Consider the following 16,642-nt stretch of genomic DNA (forward strand, 5'->3'; position numbering starts at 1 on the left):
ACGAGCTCTGAGAGTATCTCTTCAGAACTTTCTGCCATTGTTACGGTGATCGGAGTCTGCTGCTGACCTTAGCGTTCATTTCTGAGGATGTGCAAAACCAACGCTCCCAAAGAATGCAGGAGTCTTGAGTTAATGATGCGCATGTGTCATTAAAAGACAGTATATCAGCAGCCTTAGACGCTTGACGGATATAATAGTTTGAATTATGAAAACCATGTATCTGCATAAACCAAGGAAAGAAGGAAGGAAAGAAACAAGCAAACTAACAAAGAAAAAACAAAGAAAGAAAGGGAACTAGATAGAGAAAAAGAAAGAATACAAGAAAAGTAAGAAATAAAGATAGAACAGACAGAACAGAACAGACACAGCGTTGCTTCAATAAAGCCGTCAAGATGTCAGATGTCATGTATGCTGTGTGACACCTACTCCGTCACAAACACAGACACACACCAACTCTGTGTTTCATGTGTCTTACACCACACTGAGCCAGACAGCCAGACTGAAGCTCGTCTTGCCTCTGGTGATCCAAATAGCCAGTTCACCGCATCAGACATCGAAATAAGGAAAGACGGAGGAGGGGAGGGGGCGGGTGATGGGGAATGAAAGAGAGTGCGACAGCAAGAGAGTGAGAGACACTGATGTGCGGATGAGGAGTGAGACTATTGATCTTGGCGGAGGCTGAGAGCTTTCACCCAGTCACAGAAGTTGGCAGAGGGGACGGAGCATGCAACCACACACTCACACACTCGCCCGGTGAATCACATTAAATAAATGCCACCCACATGTCCGTTGGCCAGGTCGAGCAGGTCCCGCAGTCTGCAGCCTCTCCTGTGCCTCCGCTCGTAACAGATGCTGTTTTCCAAAACCACGTAGTCGGCCCCCGCGGCTCTCAGGATGTCATGAACTTCCTCCGGGGACCGGCGAGCGTACACCTGATATACCTGCTCACATACACACGCACGCACACACACACACACACACACACAGACAGAGTGCAAGAGGATTTATTTAGGTTTGTGTGGATTTTTGATTGCTTTTTTTTGCCTAAAGATCATCTAGCTTCACAATTTAACACCAATATACTTGGAAGGAGAAAACCTCTCTTCTGGAACTCCATTACCAGACACATTTATTTTCTGAATTAAAGTTTTGATGAAAGTCGGTTTAGATTAAATTGTAACATGTTTACTGGAAAAATTTTTTTTGAATGAAAGCAATTATGAGTGAAACGAAATCAGAGGGAAAACAAAAACAAAAGTGTTAACCATAAAACACCTCAGCTCTCTGAAATCTGTTGCGGTAAATCTTTTATTTGTAGCAGATGAAATACAACTTCTGACTAATTTCACACAGTCACAGATTTAAATGGACAAATTATGCAACAGATAAGTTCCGTATGAACTGATTTTTTTTACAGATATTTATCAAGGACAAAACTCAAATAGTCTTTGGATGGGTTTTGGCATAAATTAAGAAATGACAAACCAACTTTCTACACCAAAGAAAGACCTTGACTGTGTCCACAATCACTCTCTGTTTCCTATAGAGAGCACCAAAATGACCCTCTGCCATTTTATTTAAGTGCACGCAAAATGATTGATTTACTGCATTTACTAGATTCATCTACTGAGTGTCTATCATATGGGGAGCGATGAAAGAGTGAATGAGGGACTGATGTCTGACTCAGCCCTCAGACGGCTCAAAGAGGTGGATGTTCAATTTGCATAGTAACTGGAACATTAGCCGTGGGGAAGACTTTTGTCAGTGTACCACAATTCACAATTCAAGCTAATCATATCATCATCATAGATGTTGATAGATGATGTCATAGATGTTAATTGTACAGACAGAACCCCATCCGGGTAGTAAACTAAAGTGTGACTCACTATTTTCTTGGTCAGTTACTTAACAAGTCTGTGAGTCTTTAGCCATGCTAGCAGCTCTGTGAGGCTAAGTGCTAATACCAGTATGCTAACGTGCTCATAAAGACAATTCTAACCAGGGCTGCTTTTAGCCTGCTATATTAGGGTGGGCTGGTAGAAATAATAGGTGGGCAACTTGGACTGTAAGTAGCTCAGAGGTTAGAGAAGTCTACTAGTAGTCTGAAGGTTTCTGGCACAAAAATCGAGCCCCCAGGCCTCTCTAGCTTATGGCTGTGTGTTTGTGTATGGGGTGTTTGGGTGGATTAAATGAAGAAGATTGATTTCCCCCTAAATTTGCTGCTACCTTATGATTTGAGTCAGTAGAGGGCAGAGTGATTTACCCTAAAATAAAAAAAATCCTTGATCAGGATTTTAACATAATCAACTCTATAACATTTATTTTCATTGGATGGGCTGAAGTGAGCCAATATTTACAAAACTAGAAGACAGTCTAGAAAACAACTAATCTACTAATATAACTATTAATATCCAACAGGACAAAATCAGAAGATTTGTAAAACTGTTTTTTCTCTTTTTTTCCACATTGTTAGGTATATTCAACAGCAACCTGAAAATCCGTATGTATAGTATCTTAGTCTTATATCCTTTTCTTTATATCCGCCTACCTACAACATCAGTCTCCTGTTTTCCTTGGCAACAAACAAACTAACAAATGCATCCATGTCTAAGGTATTTATTATCTCATGGGCCAAGATCACCAAATTCCTCTTTCTTTCATGTAACATGGGTTAGGACTCATGACAATGTCAGCCTCTGATGTGCTAACAGCATCGCTAGAGGCAGAAGCAGCACTAGGCTTAAAAAAAATATGATACATCACACAGCAAGTCTTGTAAGTCACTTTGGATAAAGTAAATGAATGGAATGTAATGTAGGTCAAACTATGAGCTTTCACTAGCAGCACAGCATTCATGTACTGAAAGAACGGGTAAACTTTCTAGAAAAGTCGCTGTAGTTATATCTTTAAAAGGGTAGTAGTGTGGTATCTGTTATTGTGTGGAACAACAGTGATCACTGACTTTGGGTAGGGGTCTAGCAGACGCATCATTTTTCTCAGTCTGTCCTCCCTTCATCGAATAAATCTGAGTCGATTCAAATGGACTGCTGATGGAAATTCACTAGTAGCTAAATCGGGGGCAAGACACCTCCTCTCTCTGAGATTAATGTTTTCGTACATGATCCCTGACAAAAATAAGCGTAAAAAACAAAAACTTAACTGTAGTTAAACACTTAGAACACTGATTTGTTCCAATCCATACATGAGATAGAGCTGGTTATGCATCTAAGTGTGATTTTTCACAAGCAGTGGGACCATGTGTGTGCTTTTACTTGCTTTGCCCTGTGCGTGTGTGTGTGTTTGTGCACAACGTGAGCCATCAGAATTCATAGTCATGCCTGTCAACATTGGGCTTTGAAAATAAGGGACCCCACCTGACCATAATTTTCTCTTTATGAAAAAGAGTTTCTCTCTGGGCTCCCGAGATCTAATCACCAGGTGCCTTCACTGCCCGCCCTTTGTGGTTTCTTGGGCGTGCTTATGTTTAACAGTCCTAGCCTGCTGGTTAACATCATTTTTCCCACCATGACCAACACCAAAGTCCTACACACTTTGCAAAATGCACAGTTGTCTCCTAACATGCTTTTGGTCAGGAATGAGAAAATAGTCTCCCAAGTATTTAACCTATTTCATCTATTTTGTTAAGAGCTAAACAACCTTTTAACAGCTTAAGAAAACATCATCTTAATAGAGTTGATGTGTGGTGTTTGTGCCTTTAAAAATATTTACCAGAACAATAATTCATCTAGATACAGGTATAAGTTCCTTACCAGCTTTCCTTCTTTGAATTAGTTCATGTCTCTCCATCACCTGACACCTGGGCTGCCTCTATGTGTTTCTCTTTCCTCCTTAAACTTTTTTCTTTAAATGCTGAATCAGTTGCACCTTCTTCCTTCTTGAATCAGTTCTTTACTTTTTCCTTGTTTTTCTTTCAACAGCATTACATCCTGCGATTCTTTCTCACTTCTGTTTCCTCTCTCCTGATTCATTCACTCACTCTGGAAATGTAAAAAGCCTTCCTTTAAAAATCCGACAGAACATGAAGCAGAACTTTAACTTGTAGCCTATGGTGTTAATTACAGTAATTGTGGACAAATGACACACGGTGGAAATGCATCAGCAGTCAAGTTATCCAAACGCTACATTAAAATTACTGTAATGTAAAGCAGCAGAACTAAATTGGATAAACTGGATGGTTAAAACAGCGCTGATGTCAATTAAAAAAAACTTAAGCTTCACTGGAGAGTTTTTCTAGCTACTTCCTTTGTTGTCTTTTGTCTGACATTATTATTTGATGCCCCACATGTCAGTTAACGTCATATATGATCCTCTGAACTGATTCATTCATCTGTCTCATGAAAGCAGCTCCAGTCTGCCTGCTAGCACAGGTGAGTTGTGGATTGTTGGTTGCTCGGTGTTAACAGTATCAGCTGTCTCCGTGTCTCATAGGTGTTGTGAATATCTGTGTTCTTTGATCAAAATGAATTACGTTGTAGTGACACACAAATTAAACCCTGAGAAAAACTGAAAACATCATTAATGTTCTTACAAATAATTGCAAAAAAAGATTTACTCAGTTTTCTTCCTTGATACCACACAACACACACACACACACACACACACACACACACACACACACCAGAAGGTCTGTACCAGTGTCGTGGATCATTAATGAGCTCCACACTAAGCTCAGGCTTCGCCAGCAGCTCAGCATGGCTGACTTCCCACTGGGAGGCAAAACATAGGCTCAGCTACCCAAGAGATGACCCACACATTACTTCCTGCTCATAGTGAAGACGACACACACACACACAATCCAGAAGCAGAAACAAACCAATTTTATAAGCAAAGCTAATTTGCCATAGTGTTCAGTCATTTGTGTTTACAGCATGTTCTAGCCTAGATGTGTTTTTGTGATCAGTGTTTTGGATGTCACGTTTTGAACATCACAGTCTTTTAATCTAATATCCTCAATCAGTACTAGTGTATTTGATGGACACATAATAACACCAGGCATCTCAAGGACAAAGTGCTAAACACAATCCAATGAAGACAAGGTGCAGAGAGTATCTCACACAAAGAGAAACATATAAAATCTTATTAAAAGACCAGAGTTAAAACATTTTACATAATTTAAAAATATCATTTAATTGGTGAAACATGTATGATATAGACTAAAATAGAGTCAAATGGAAACATACGGTTTACTCAGCTTGGTCTGAGCAGTTGTTTCCTCCATTAATGACAGAAAACAAAAAAGCAATGCTCTTCTTCTGCAGCGCTTCTCACATATATTACCGAGATGCACTCTAGTGCAAGCGCCACCATTCATCTCTCCTTTACTGGAACGCAGCATTTTAGGCTTCATTTTTCCTACGTTACTATTCATGGCTTAATGGATGCACACTGTACTCAGAGCATCTTCTGATCCCATATTCATTCACACAATCACTGCAGGTCACTGGCCCCCATCTACAGGCAATTCCCTGGTCTCTCACGCAAGACATTAGCACAGAGCTGAGTGAGATGGATGGGCGAGGCAATGTGGCTTCAGCTGCAACGGTACGATACAGATTTCTCAGATTTATCTGTGTAGGAGAGATTCTGTCATTATAGTAACAGAAGAAGTTCTGACTTTGATTCCGACACCAAAATAATATCTGAAGCTTGTATATCACTACAATAAAATAGCAACCAAGAAATAACATCAAGTTATGTGTAATTACATTTTAACAGCATTGTAGTTATTAACACTTGATATGCTTTATTAGGGGCTTGATATGGGGGGTTTCTGGAGTTCTCACAACCCCTAATTAACACCTAGGACCTTCCTGACAATGTCCAAGTCATCTCTAACATTGAGCAAATTATTTGCTAATTAATCTCTTAAGTTTAATTGCATGTTTAAATGTTGAAAAGTGAAGAACTGCTCAGACTATTAGCTGACAGTGAACAGACAACTAATGTAGTCTGCAGCTGCTGGCATGGATACTGGCACTGTTTGTAGTACTGTAAACTAAACAGTAAATATAGGCTAGGATAATACATTTAAACTCTACATGCTGCTCCTCTTCTACATATTTAAAAAGCCTCATTTATGTTTAGATTAAGTCCAAAACTGATAAACGAGGCTATACGCAAAATGTTAGTCCTCAAAAGCAACGGTCAGTGCCGGTGTTGTCGGCTAAAATCTGCTAACTGAAATGTGTTGCACACAGCTCTTTCCCAATACAGAGGGAGGAAAGATAATGGTTCAGTAACAGATTTGCTCAGCAAATTTGTGTGTTTTGCCAATGTGGGTGTCAGAACTCAGAGTCATTCCCACCGGTGCTAACAAAATTGTTTTTCACATTTACACGCTCTTATTTTCTCTCCATATGTAAGCGATATGCTCATACTGTGCAGCCTGGCTGTTGTAAAGGAGCAGCTTTGCAACAGACTGAGATGGACAAACCCTGGAGAACAGTAAATCAAGGATCAGAACTTGATTGTGTTTATTTTAGTTGATACCGGCCCATTAAAATATGTTCAGACCGGCCCTGAAACCAGTACTTAGGATTGGCTAAGGACATCTCTAGATACAAGCGAATGTCTCCAAGTGACCCCCATGCATGTTCACCTACATGCAGACTGGACAAACATAATTCCATCTTTAGGCTAAGTGTTTTCAGTTTCACTATTTGCATTTGTTTTTTTTTGGATAGATTTTTGTGCAAAATGCAAATAATTCACATGGATGAAGAACAAACTTTGTTGGACTTATATTCTCTGAACACTTTAGCTAGACAAACAGAAGCAAATTTACTCTAGGTACTAAATGTTTGTGCTTTTTCCGAGGTTCACTGACACCATGAATGTAGAGAGAGGAGCAGAAAGGAGAGGGTCTGGAGGGAAATAACAAAAAGTAGAAATCCTGTTAAGTTTGGCAGTCTGAACTGTCACACATCAGTCTTCATTGAATGCTGTTAGATAAAAGATTGCAGCTAAAACAGAGCAACACCATTCCAGTCGTCAAAATCAGCCAAAAATGGCTCTGTGACACAATCTCCTCCCACCTCACCCAGCTCACATACCTAAATGAACTGACATTGAGAGCTATTTTCCATTCTGTAGCACAAATAACCATGTTTTTGTATTGTTTTAAATACCATGTCACAATATTTTTTACACCTTTATGGATGGAATCCATCTTTGTGAAATCATCAAGGAAAACAGCTGTGTATTTCACTCCTGGCATGAGCTTTATAGCCAATTAACTGTTATTAAACCCCGCCCCCTTAATTACTGATGGCTACATACATGGAATTGCATCAAGAACAGGACAGGGTTAGCACATGACCCCATTGTGTGAGGAAATACTACATGGTGGATGTGCTAGTCGTGAACAGGGCTTTTTTTTTTTTTACATAACCTGTTACACTACAAACTAATGTCGTTAGTTAAAAGACCAGTGTTTAGGATTTAATTGCATCTAGCAAAGAGGTTGCAGATTGCAATCATCACCCTCACCCCTCCCTTCCAAGCATGCAGGAGAATCTACAGTGGGCGCAAAGCTTGCGAAAAATGTCAAAAATGCAGAGCCAGTGTTTGGTTTGTCTGTTCTGGGTTACTATAGAAACATGGTGGTTTAACATGGTAGGCATGACAGGACCCCCTTCCTATGTAGATATAAAGGTAAGAAAACACAACAATTCTTATTTTCATGGGATTATACACTAATGTAAACACACTTATGAATATTTTATTCCATTTCTACCAAGTCTCTTCCATTAGATGCCACTAAATTCTACACACTGGACCTTTAATAATTTATTTCTTGGCCCTGGAAGTAATGCTAGGTTACAACTGTAGGCAGTAAGATAGTTTGCTGGGCATGCAACGAATGCAGCTTACCTAAGAGCAAATAAACACATCATTTAATCCATTCCTTACAGTTTTGCTCTCGTGTTCTTGGTTTTGGAAAGGCTTACAAAACAAACCCCAACAGAACCAACTACCCTCCAAATTCTTTAAATAACAAGTATCATTGTGACTACAACTCCATGCGTACACTTTAGCATGTGGAGAAATCTGAAGTTTGACCTCCTGTACCTACTTAAAGTAGCTAAGCTATGACTGAATGATTGCTTTTTGGGGGAGACGTTCAGCAAACTCTCAAAATAGACAAATAGCATCAAATGGTTTTCAACTAGAAGCACTATAGTGTGCTTTGTGTTACATGTAATGCCATATTTTCTGTCTAATACACGGGTGGAAACAGCGAAATTCATGATCGCTCACCTAAACTGCTACATTGTCTATTTTATTTGACTGTAACACATGGAGCCTGGTTGAAGCCTAAGAATTTCAAGACAATTAAAAAAAAAGTTACCTTTCTGCTAATTGGCATTCAAATCAACATGACTCACTTGTATAGCTGACACTGTAATTACCATATCATTGCCTCAAAGTTTAACTTTTTCATTTATTGTGTTTGGCTTATCTTGCAGCCCCTCTGGTAATTTCCACACTCCTGTGTATGCTTGACAGTATTGTGCTGCCTACAGTACCTGTCTGGTCCTCTCCCGCAGGTCTTTATCTTCATAATGGGGGTGGTTGGTGAGAACTCTGCCTGTGCACAGCTTGATGCCAGCCAGCAGCTGCATGCTTCCTGCAAATACAGCCCGCTTAGGGGTCTTTGTGCTGCGGACAAACAGAGAGAGGGAGAGAGAAGGACAGATCACTTACCACTATAAATATGTAGATAGCATATAAAAAATATAATATATAAATATATACATAAAATATATAAAAAGTTTTTCGTTCAACTACAGTAGGTTTTAGAGTTTGTTGAAAGTAAGAAAAGAGAAGAGGGAAAAAAAATCTACAGTTGAAAGAGGCTGTGAGGGAGATGAAAAGGTTTGGTATTCACAGGTGCATCCAGTCATCAACAAAGTTTGATTGAATTTTGCTTCAGTTTATCTTCTGGCTTTGTTATTCAGTCCACATGCTTTTGCTTTTTGCATTTGCCACAATAATTGGGATATATTGATGGCATTTAAAAGCTTCTTTTAGAGATGCGGTTTCAAGGACGGTCTGGCTATCTACATCAGGACCTAATACAAAGACATTCTTTGTCCAAACAAATGAATTCACAGAGAGGTGGAAAAAGATGCATAGTAACTGTGGTAAAAAAAAGACAACAATCTTCAAGCATATGGACAGGCCTTGTGAGGTTTTGCCATGTTAACAGGTTATATGACAACTTGGAGTATGTGTGTACATGTAAATCTGTGTGTGTGTGTGTTGCTCATTAACCAAACTTGACCTTAAATGGCCTCTATTAAGAACAGAGACCTTCCGTTTATGACAACACACGTCAACATACCCATATATCTAACCCGAGGTGTTAACCTAGGGGTCACTTTTAATCTGAACTCATTCCTACACAGAGGACCACGCTGCTAATGCATTTCCATGACTGACAAAACTGATTGCATGAGCTAAGAATATTAGACACTTTGGTACTCAGGTCTTGTTGCCACAAGTCCAAACACAGACCACCTCACCCACAGACAGAGCTAGGTCACACAGCAAACAATATAATCAAACAGGTACTGGATATAGGGAGGAGCTACATCTGCTTTTGTCTGATGGGAAATTGCAGGATCAAGTACAAAAACAAATAAAAGCAAAAGAAATGCATATAACTGTGTTGATATGTACATGTCAACAGCATTCTACTATAATATTGCAGTGCCTGTTCAAAATGTGCCTGCTCAGAACTGCTTGGCCTCTGGTATTGTTGCTTGCAGCTTTCTTAAGAACCGCTCATCCAAACAACTTCACAGTTGACACTGCACTTCCTTGGGTCCTCAGCAATAAACCCGCCAAGTGTGAGGTCGATCTGATGATTGTCGAGAAAATCGAAAATTTAGATGATGCGAGAGTCTTCCCTGACCAACATATTGGTTTTATATCAAATAGCTGATGAGATAAATCAGTCCAGTGTGATTCTGGAATCTTTTTTTCTTCGACTGTCTTTGAAAGCAGCAAATATGACTGTTTTACCCTGCCTTAGTGATAAAACTATAAACTGAAAAAAAAGGGAATGTCCACTGAGCCCGAAATCACTCATTCACTGCCCATTATATGAGGAATTCTATGTAGGGGGACTAAAGGGAAAGCCTGGAGTCTTGGTTCACTGACTGAAACCTTCCAGGTCAGCAGCAAGAAAAAAAAGAGCAGATTTGGGCAATGGGGAGAAGTTTGAGTGGAACCTAGGTGAGACAACAAAGTGGCAAAAACCCTGACTGACTATGATGGGCTGAGAGACCTGTCAATCAACTGTTCACCAAGACACACTTCTCTTTCATGCTGTCTACACTTTATGGCAGAGATGGGAAAGATCCCCATGTGTAGTCAGGCGTGTAAGGGTTAAAATTTTAGATTAATTACATTTAATGATGGATTTTGGCTGATAGTGGGAATCCATGTTTGCTTGGTTTTAACACACTTCCTTATTATTAAGCACCAAGTTGGATATATCACAGGTTTCAGAAAAATCATGAACACAATTTTCAAGTTGGAAACTGGTTATCATATTGCTATGATATGAACAATGATTTGCAAAATCGTGACAAAGACACATTAATTGTTTAGACCCAAATAATAATGACTTTGTAGGCTGAGGACACAAGTTTTTGCATGAACTAAGTCAGTCTTTTTTTGGAGTCAGAAATATAATGAACACGACAGAACAGCAGCAGCCTCAGCATGTTACCATGGTGCATGCTGAATGGATGAAATGCTCAAAATCCTGCTTTTCCTACTATCCTAAAAGCTTACTTTTTTTTTTACAAAAAAAAGTCATACAGCACCACAGTATACTGATGTTACATCTGGTTTGGTCACGAGCAATTATCAGAAACATTCAATTCACAGAGGTCAGTCTGATGCCATAAAACATCTAGCTTATCATCCTGCTAACCATCCAGACGGTTTTACACATGTAAACACTTAAATTTACATATGATGAGGAAGTATATCTTCTCCATGTGTGCAGTATGTGTTTGACACAATAATGACTAGCCCACTAGCTGTGTGTGAAATATTTTCATAAATATGAAAACAGGCGTATGCTTGAGCAGATATGCACAAGTACGTATGCTGTAATGATATGAATGTTTGTGTGAATGTGTGTGTAATGATATGAATGTTTGTGTGAATGTGTGTGTAATGATATGAATCCGCAGGCGGATGTGTGGGTGATGTCTTGGCCTTCTGACCTGCACTAGAAGTGGGTCACTTCCATTCCTGTCTCTCTTCTCTCTGAGCAAGTGTGTAAATTTGATTGCTCACTGCACCCGGGGAGTAGCTTCCATCCCCTCCAAGCTGATTTACATTTAATTTCACGTTTATATTCTCATATGTAAATGCCAGAAGGCACTGGCACGAACCCCACTGACATTATAAAAACGAAATAATGACATTAATAGTAGGGGATACGGTGGGGTGGGGGGGTAGGCGTGGTAGGAGGGGACTCACTATGGTGACTTGGCACAGATACTGGCCTGTTTGTATTTTCTCTTAACAAAGTCAGTGGTGCATTAAGTCAGGTTTACTTGTACTTAAAAATGTTCATTAGCACCTGTTGCTCAACTTCCCAGAGCACCATGAAGGAGAAACCAAACATGAAGAGAAAGCCACTCGGATAGTGAGCAGCAAATCACAAATACCTAATACTTTAAATATGATGCAAAACCAGCAGCCATATTGGAATTTCCAGCTTTTGGGAAACAGACCTTTTTCAAGGTAGACATTATATCTTGTGCAGGAAGAGTGCAAGTGTAATTAAAAACATTAAATCTGCTCTAATCAATGTTCTTTTATAAGTAGTCACAGAGAGTTATCACCTGACTCTGCAGTTAACCATTTAACTTCTTTTAGCTTATTGTTTTAGTTTTATGACCTGCAACTCCACTCTTCCGGTTCACTATCAGCGCTCTCATCAATCTCATTCCCAGCAGCATAAGGCAGCTTTTTTCAGTCTACAAACAGCAAACAAACGGTTGCTTTGCTACCAAGATTAACAGTATGTTCTATAAAAAAGTGCAGCAGGGAAGACTTTTAATTTACTGTGTGCTAAACACTTCTGACTGCATCTACAATCAGCAACATATGTTCTTGCTGTGGTCATTTGTGAAAACAAAAGTGACATTTTCTTAGCTCCTGCCTAAAATAAAGTAAGCACAAGGTTTCCTGAATGAAACGTAATAAAATTGATTTTATAAAACATTCGTCAACCAGGATATCCACTGAAGTCCATTTGATCAGGCTGACAATATTCAAAAATAAAACACAAACAGGCGTCTTTATACTTTAGTGGGGGTGTTCTTGGGTAAAATTGTGACATTGCTGCATACTCTGCATTAGTACCTACACTCACATAATTCCCAGCACAGCTTTACCCAGTGTGAACCTGACCAGAGGTCTAATCATTCAGAATAACTGAAACCACCTGTGTGGGTGAGGAGGTTTGTAATCTAACATGTCTGAGTTGCTGCCTTACTGATCATCTTAGTTGCTTTATTCATTTAGTTTTAAAAGTTTTGCACATAACTTAGATACCTGCCACCACACACACACACACACACACACACATACACACACACACACACACACAAATAAGTGGTGCAGAGTGGAAATGATGATGATAACTTAGTGAGACTGTAAAAGTGATTGGGAGTGTTCTTACAATTGTGCAAGGCCATAGTCTTTCTGAAGTCTCACCTCTGATTGAGAGGTATGTAGTTCAATCAAGGACATCTCTTTCTCTCTCTTTCTCTCTGACTTGCCTCTGGATGAGTTAGGATGCAGAGGAAGACGAAGACACACACACACACACACACTTACACACAGAGCTGCTCGTTCCCCGTTTAAGGATGAGGCCAAATGCTGCTAATTTAGACAATTTAAAACATGACAAGGAGCAGGATGACAAGAAGACAATTAAGGGAGTGAGAGAGTGAGTCTAAAAAAGGGCGAGCAGAGGATATAAAAAAGGATGAAGATACAGTTTCACAGAGGGAACAGAAAAATGGATTTTTACTGAGTGATTGATATACAGACGAACGCTGGCACATATTTTCAAAGAATGGATTAAGTAATTTGTTTTAATTAGACAGACAGGTGGACACGAGACAGATCTACAAAACAAGTTTGAGAGTGCCAAGCCTTATTTGCACTGGACTAGAATTATCTGGGGACGTCATGTAAGACAGTAGGGCTGCCCACTAAATGTCCATGATTCAACTCATCATTCGAGAACCCCCTGAGTTGAATCTCTCAGTTTCTGCCACAAAAGCAGAAGCTGCGCCAGGACATCATGCTTGGTGAGGCTATAAAATTCAGTGGTCAAACATAACAGCATTGGGGGGGTTAACAGTTTATTAGTGCAATAGCAATAGACAGCAGTTTATATGATTGCATTAATCCAATGCTTTTTCAGTCTCAATCCTACTGAATCTCATGTTGTAAATTGTCATATCACATTGCAAAATGTGACACAGCAGTGTTTACACCATCAGCAATTCAAGAATAAAATACGGAAAGCTGGAAAAATGCAAAAAAAAAAGTTGGAAGGATTAATGAGGTTCTGTAATCCAATATCTACAGCATAAACAGGCAGAATATCAAGTTATAACTGTGGTTATTTGTAGCAGCCTGGTGTCATCTGCATATGATTTAATGTTGGGAAACATGGTGAACAGCCGTGCCTAATGGCACTGTGCTCTGGCGCGGCACTTTTCAAATCAGAAGCTGTAGATTTATACATATGGTAAATGGAATGCACTCATATATAGTGCCTTTCTAGTCCTCCAACCACAAGCGCTTTACAACACATGTCAATATTCACCCATTCACACACACGCATTCATACGCTGATGGCGGAGGCTGCCATGCAAGTACCTGCTCATCAGGATGTGATCTCATGCACATTCACATACACACCGCTGGCGCAGCAGAACTGTCATAGAACTGGGTGAGAGGGTAACAGAACTGTTATATCTGTGTATAAATATGCTACTGTATGAGTGAAACAAGTCCAAGAAAACAACACAAAAGCAGTATTTCAACCGCAGGAACTTCCCTCTACCTGCGTTTCCACCAGAGGAACCAGGGTCTAAATTAAATTCCAATAAATTCCTCATGGGTCTAATTTGCAGGATCTACCTGGTTCCTCAGATGTGATGGAAATGGAAACAGGACTGCACAACAGGGACTTTTAGTCCCAAGTTTAGTTTCCTGAGATTAGTTCCTCTGGTTCCAAAGTACCTGGAACTTTTGGTCGAAATGGGGCTAGAGAGTGTCATGTACAAGTATTAATGAGCAAATATAACTATCTTCGGTCTTAAAGACATTTGTATAGAGACGTTTGTAACTAACATTAGCATTTTAACATTGACAAAGGGTGGAAAAAACAGAGTAGAACCCAATTTGATGCTGACATTAAATGGCCGTCAGCTACAGTGCTGTTAAAGAATAGACTGTTGCACATGGCGATTTTGTGTTTGTCAATCAAGTAATGGTACCATTATTTTTTTATCCTGAGCAAGAAGGTTTTGTTGTATTCCAGAGGATATATTATAATATATATTGGGAAAATGGGAAATGTTGGGTGGGAAGAATAGGGAATAGCTAATCGATTAAATTATATTATTATTATTATTATTATTAATTATTATTATTAGGAAAAACCATGATTCAAAAGATAAAATGAGCTTGTGAAAGATAAATAAAACAAGAGTAAAAAGAAGTTTTAATTTGTTCTATCAAGTTATTGATGGTAAAGGGAAAAAATAAGAAGCTTTTGTATTCAGTTGTAGTTTTGACCTGTTTAATAACCATTTACTACATTTTGTCAGTTTCTTGGCACCACATTACTAACCTACACCTAGTGCTCATGTGAGTCATTTTTTAGAAAGGTCTTGTGGGTCGTGTTGGAAGGCGCTGACAAACGACCTACAGTATTTGCTTGTTTAGGCATAAGGACTTGTGGGATAAACAAAGTCAATGTCTCAGTGAAATGTGCTGACTTTCTCATTTGAGCCTGCTCCTTCTCTGAATGGGTCTCCATGCTGAGTAGCTAGATGTGCCTCCTGAATTTGCAGCAAAACTGCTGTCAAAGCTCTCATTAATAATTTCCACTGCAGCCTTCATAATTCTCGACCACAGACTGTATATCTCCACCCAGCAAAGGAGGGGGGAGCAGGAGGAGAAAAAAAACAAGGAATCCTTCAAAATAAAAAATATGAGAGCTCATATTTGCGGATTCACATGAGTACTATTATCAAATGACCTCTGTATTTGGTGAAATATACTGTATATGGTAAAATCTCATGAAAGAAAGTGAAAGAGATTCTGACAGCTACATTTTTCGTCTTATATGCAGAGGAATTTTCTTTGTGTCAATGCAGAGGTAAGACAAAAAGAAGAAATGACACTGACACAGAACTTCATCAACACACAACAATTTTAGTTTCAAAATGCAATAAAACTCACTCAAGACTCACATCTGTTCTGTGAAATGTGACATTTGAGTTTTGATCCATCTATTCTGTCACTACGCTGGAGTGTGCAGTGTATTGACAGTGCTGCGTATGGACCGTAGTCATCTGTGAGCCCTGATAGTCTAAGAAGCAGCTGTTTATATTAAACACGTGGCTGAGATTAAGCTGCTCCTCTCTATGCTGCACATGTAATTGTTCCCCTGCACTGCTCAGAGCAGTGAAGCTACTACTAATCATCAGTGCTTTTTATATTTCGGTAGCCTTCCTTGATTGACACCAACACAAGTGTGTAAATTTGAATTTGAAAAAAAGGTAAAGATACAGATTGAGGAAGAAGCAGAGAGGCCAAACACATGAGTCAGACAGAAACAATATTTGTGACTTTAAAAACTGCACACTCACAACTATAACTCAGCGTTGGAGGCAGTGGAACGACCAGGCGTTGCTACTGATTTATTGACTGTCCATATAGAAGAGAGTATCAGCCTACAGCTGAATCGTGGAGCTACTGCTGTTATCAACTGGAAACTTGTGAATTATGCTTTTGCATGTACAGAGGAACCTCTACTGCTTCTTGTGAAGACGCTCGGGTTACCCTCTGTTTTGGTGTGTGTGTCTTTTACCTATGACAGGTTATGTTTCAGGGTGCTTGGAGGCAGAGTGAAGGGCAGGGTTGCCAGAGGAAAACCTGTGGCAAACCTGTACAGCCTGGCTCACCTGTATTTAAGATGGCTACCGGAACTGCTCGATTGTCTCTCTCTCTCTCACCAGGCCACACCCTGCAGACACTCCAGCTCATCACTATTTCCTTATTTTTTGATTTGTACTTTTACACACACATCATGATACACTCATCACACACTACTGTTAGTACTGATTTTTCATGCTTTGCTTGTTGTTTATGTTTGTTCATATTTTGGCCGAATAAAACTCTTCAAGGTGATGTTTGTGTGAGTTTCCTCTTTTGTTGCAAGCCGGAGCTTGCAGTAAATGGGGCTTGTAACAAATGGGGGCTTGTCCAGGATCCAACCAGGTTTATTTTTTGCTTTCCCTTCTTCCTTGAGTAAGTTAATGGACCTCTAAGTATGGCA

The 16,642-nt window shown here is 39.5% G+C and overlaps 1 protein-coding gene across 6 annotated transcripts in view; it reads right to left on the minus strand.

Moving 5' to 3' along the window:
• dpy19l3 (dpy-19 like C-mannosyltransferase 3) overlaps positions 1 to 16,642 on the minus strand; it is a 64,765-nt gene that overhangs the window by 8,405 nt on the left and 39,718 nt on the right. For 4 of the 6 annotated variants that reach the window (XM_067596387.1, XM_067596378.1, XM_067596372.1 and 1 more), the window contains 2 exons: positions 8,550 to 8,682; positions 783 to 941 (listed from right to left, as the gene is read on the minus strand). In XM_067596387.1, coding sequence (XP_067452488.1) covers positions 783 to 941; positions 8,550 to 8,682 — 292 coding nt within the window. Of the gene's footprint in view, positions 1 to 782; positions 942 to 5,241; positions 5,555 to 6,460; positions 6,885 to 8,549; positions 8,683 to 16,642 lie in introns of those variants that run through there. The other 2 variants (XM_067596407.1, XM_067596418.1) reach the window with 2 other exon arrangements.

The sequence above is a fragment of the Thunnus thynnus genome, chromosome 1 (genome assembly GCF_963924715.1).
Source record: "Thunnus thynnus chromosome 1, fThuThy2.1, whole genome shotgun sequence".
Classification (NCBI taxonomy): Eukaryota; Metazoa; Chordata; class Actinopteri; order Scombriformes; family Scombridae; genus Thunnus; species Thunnus thynnus.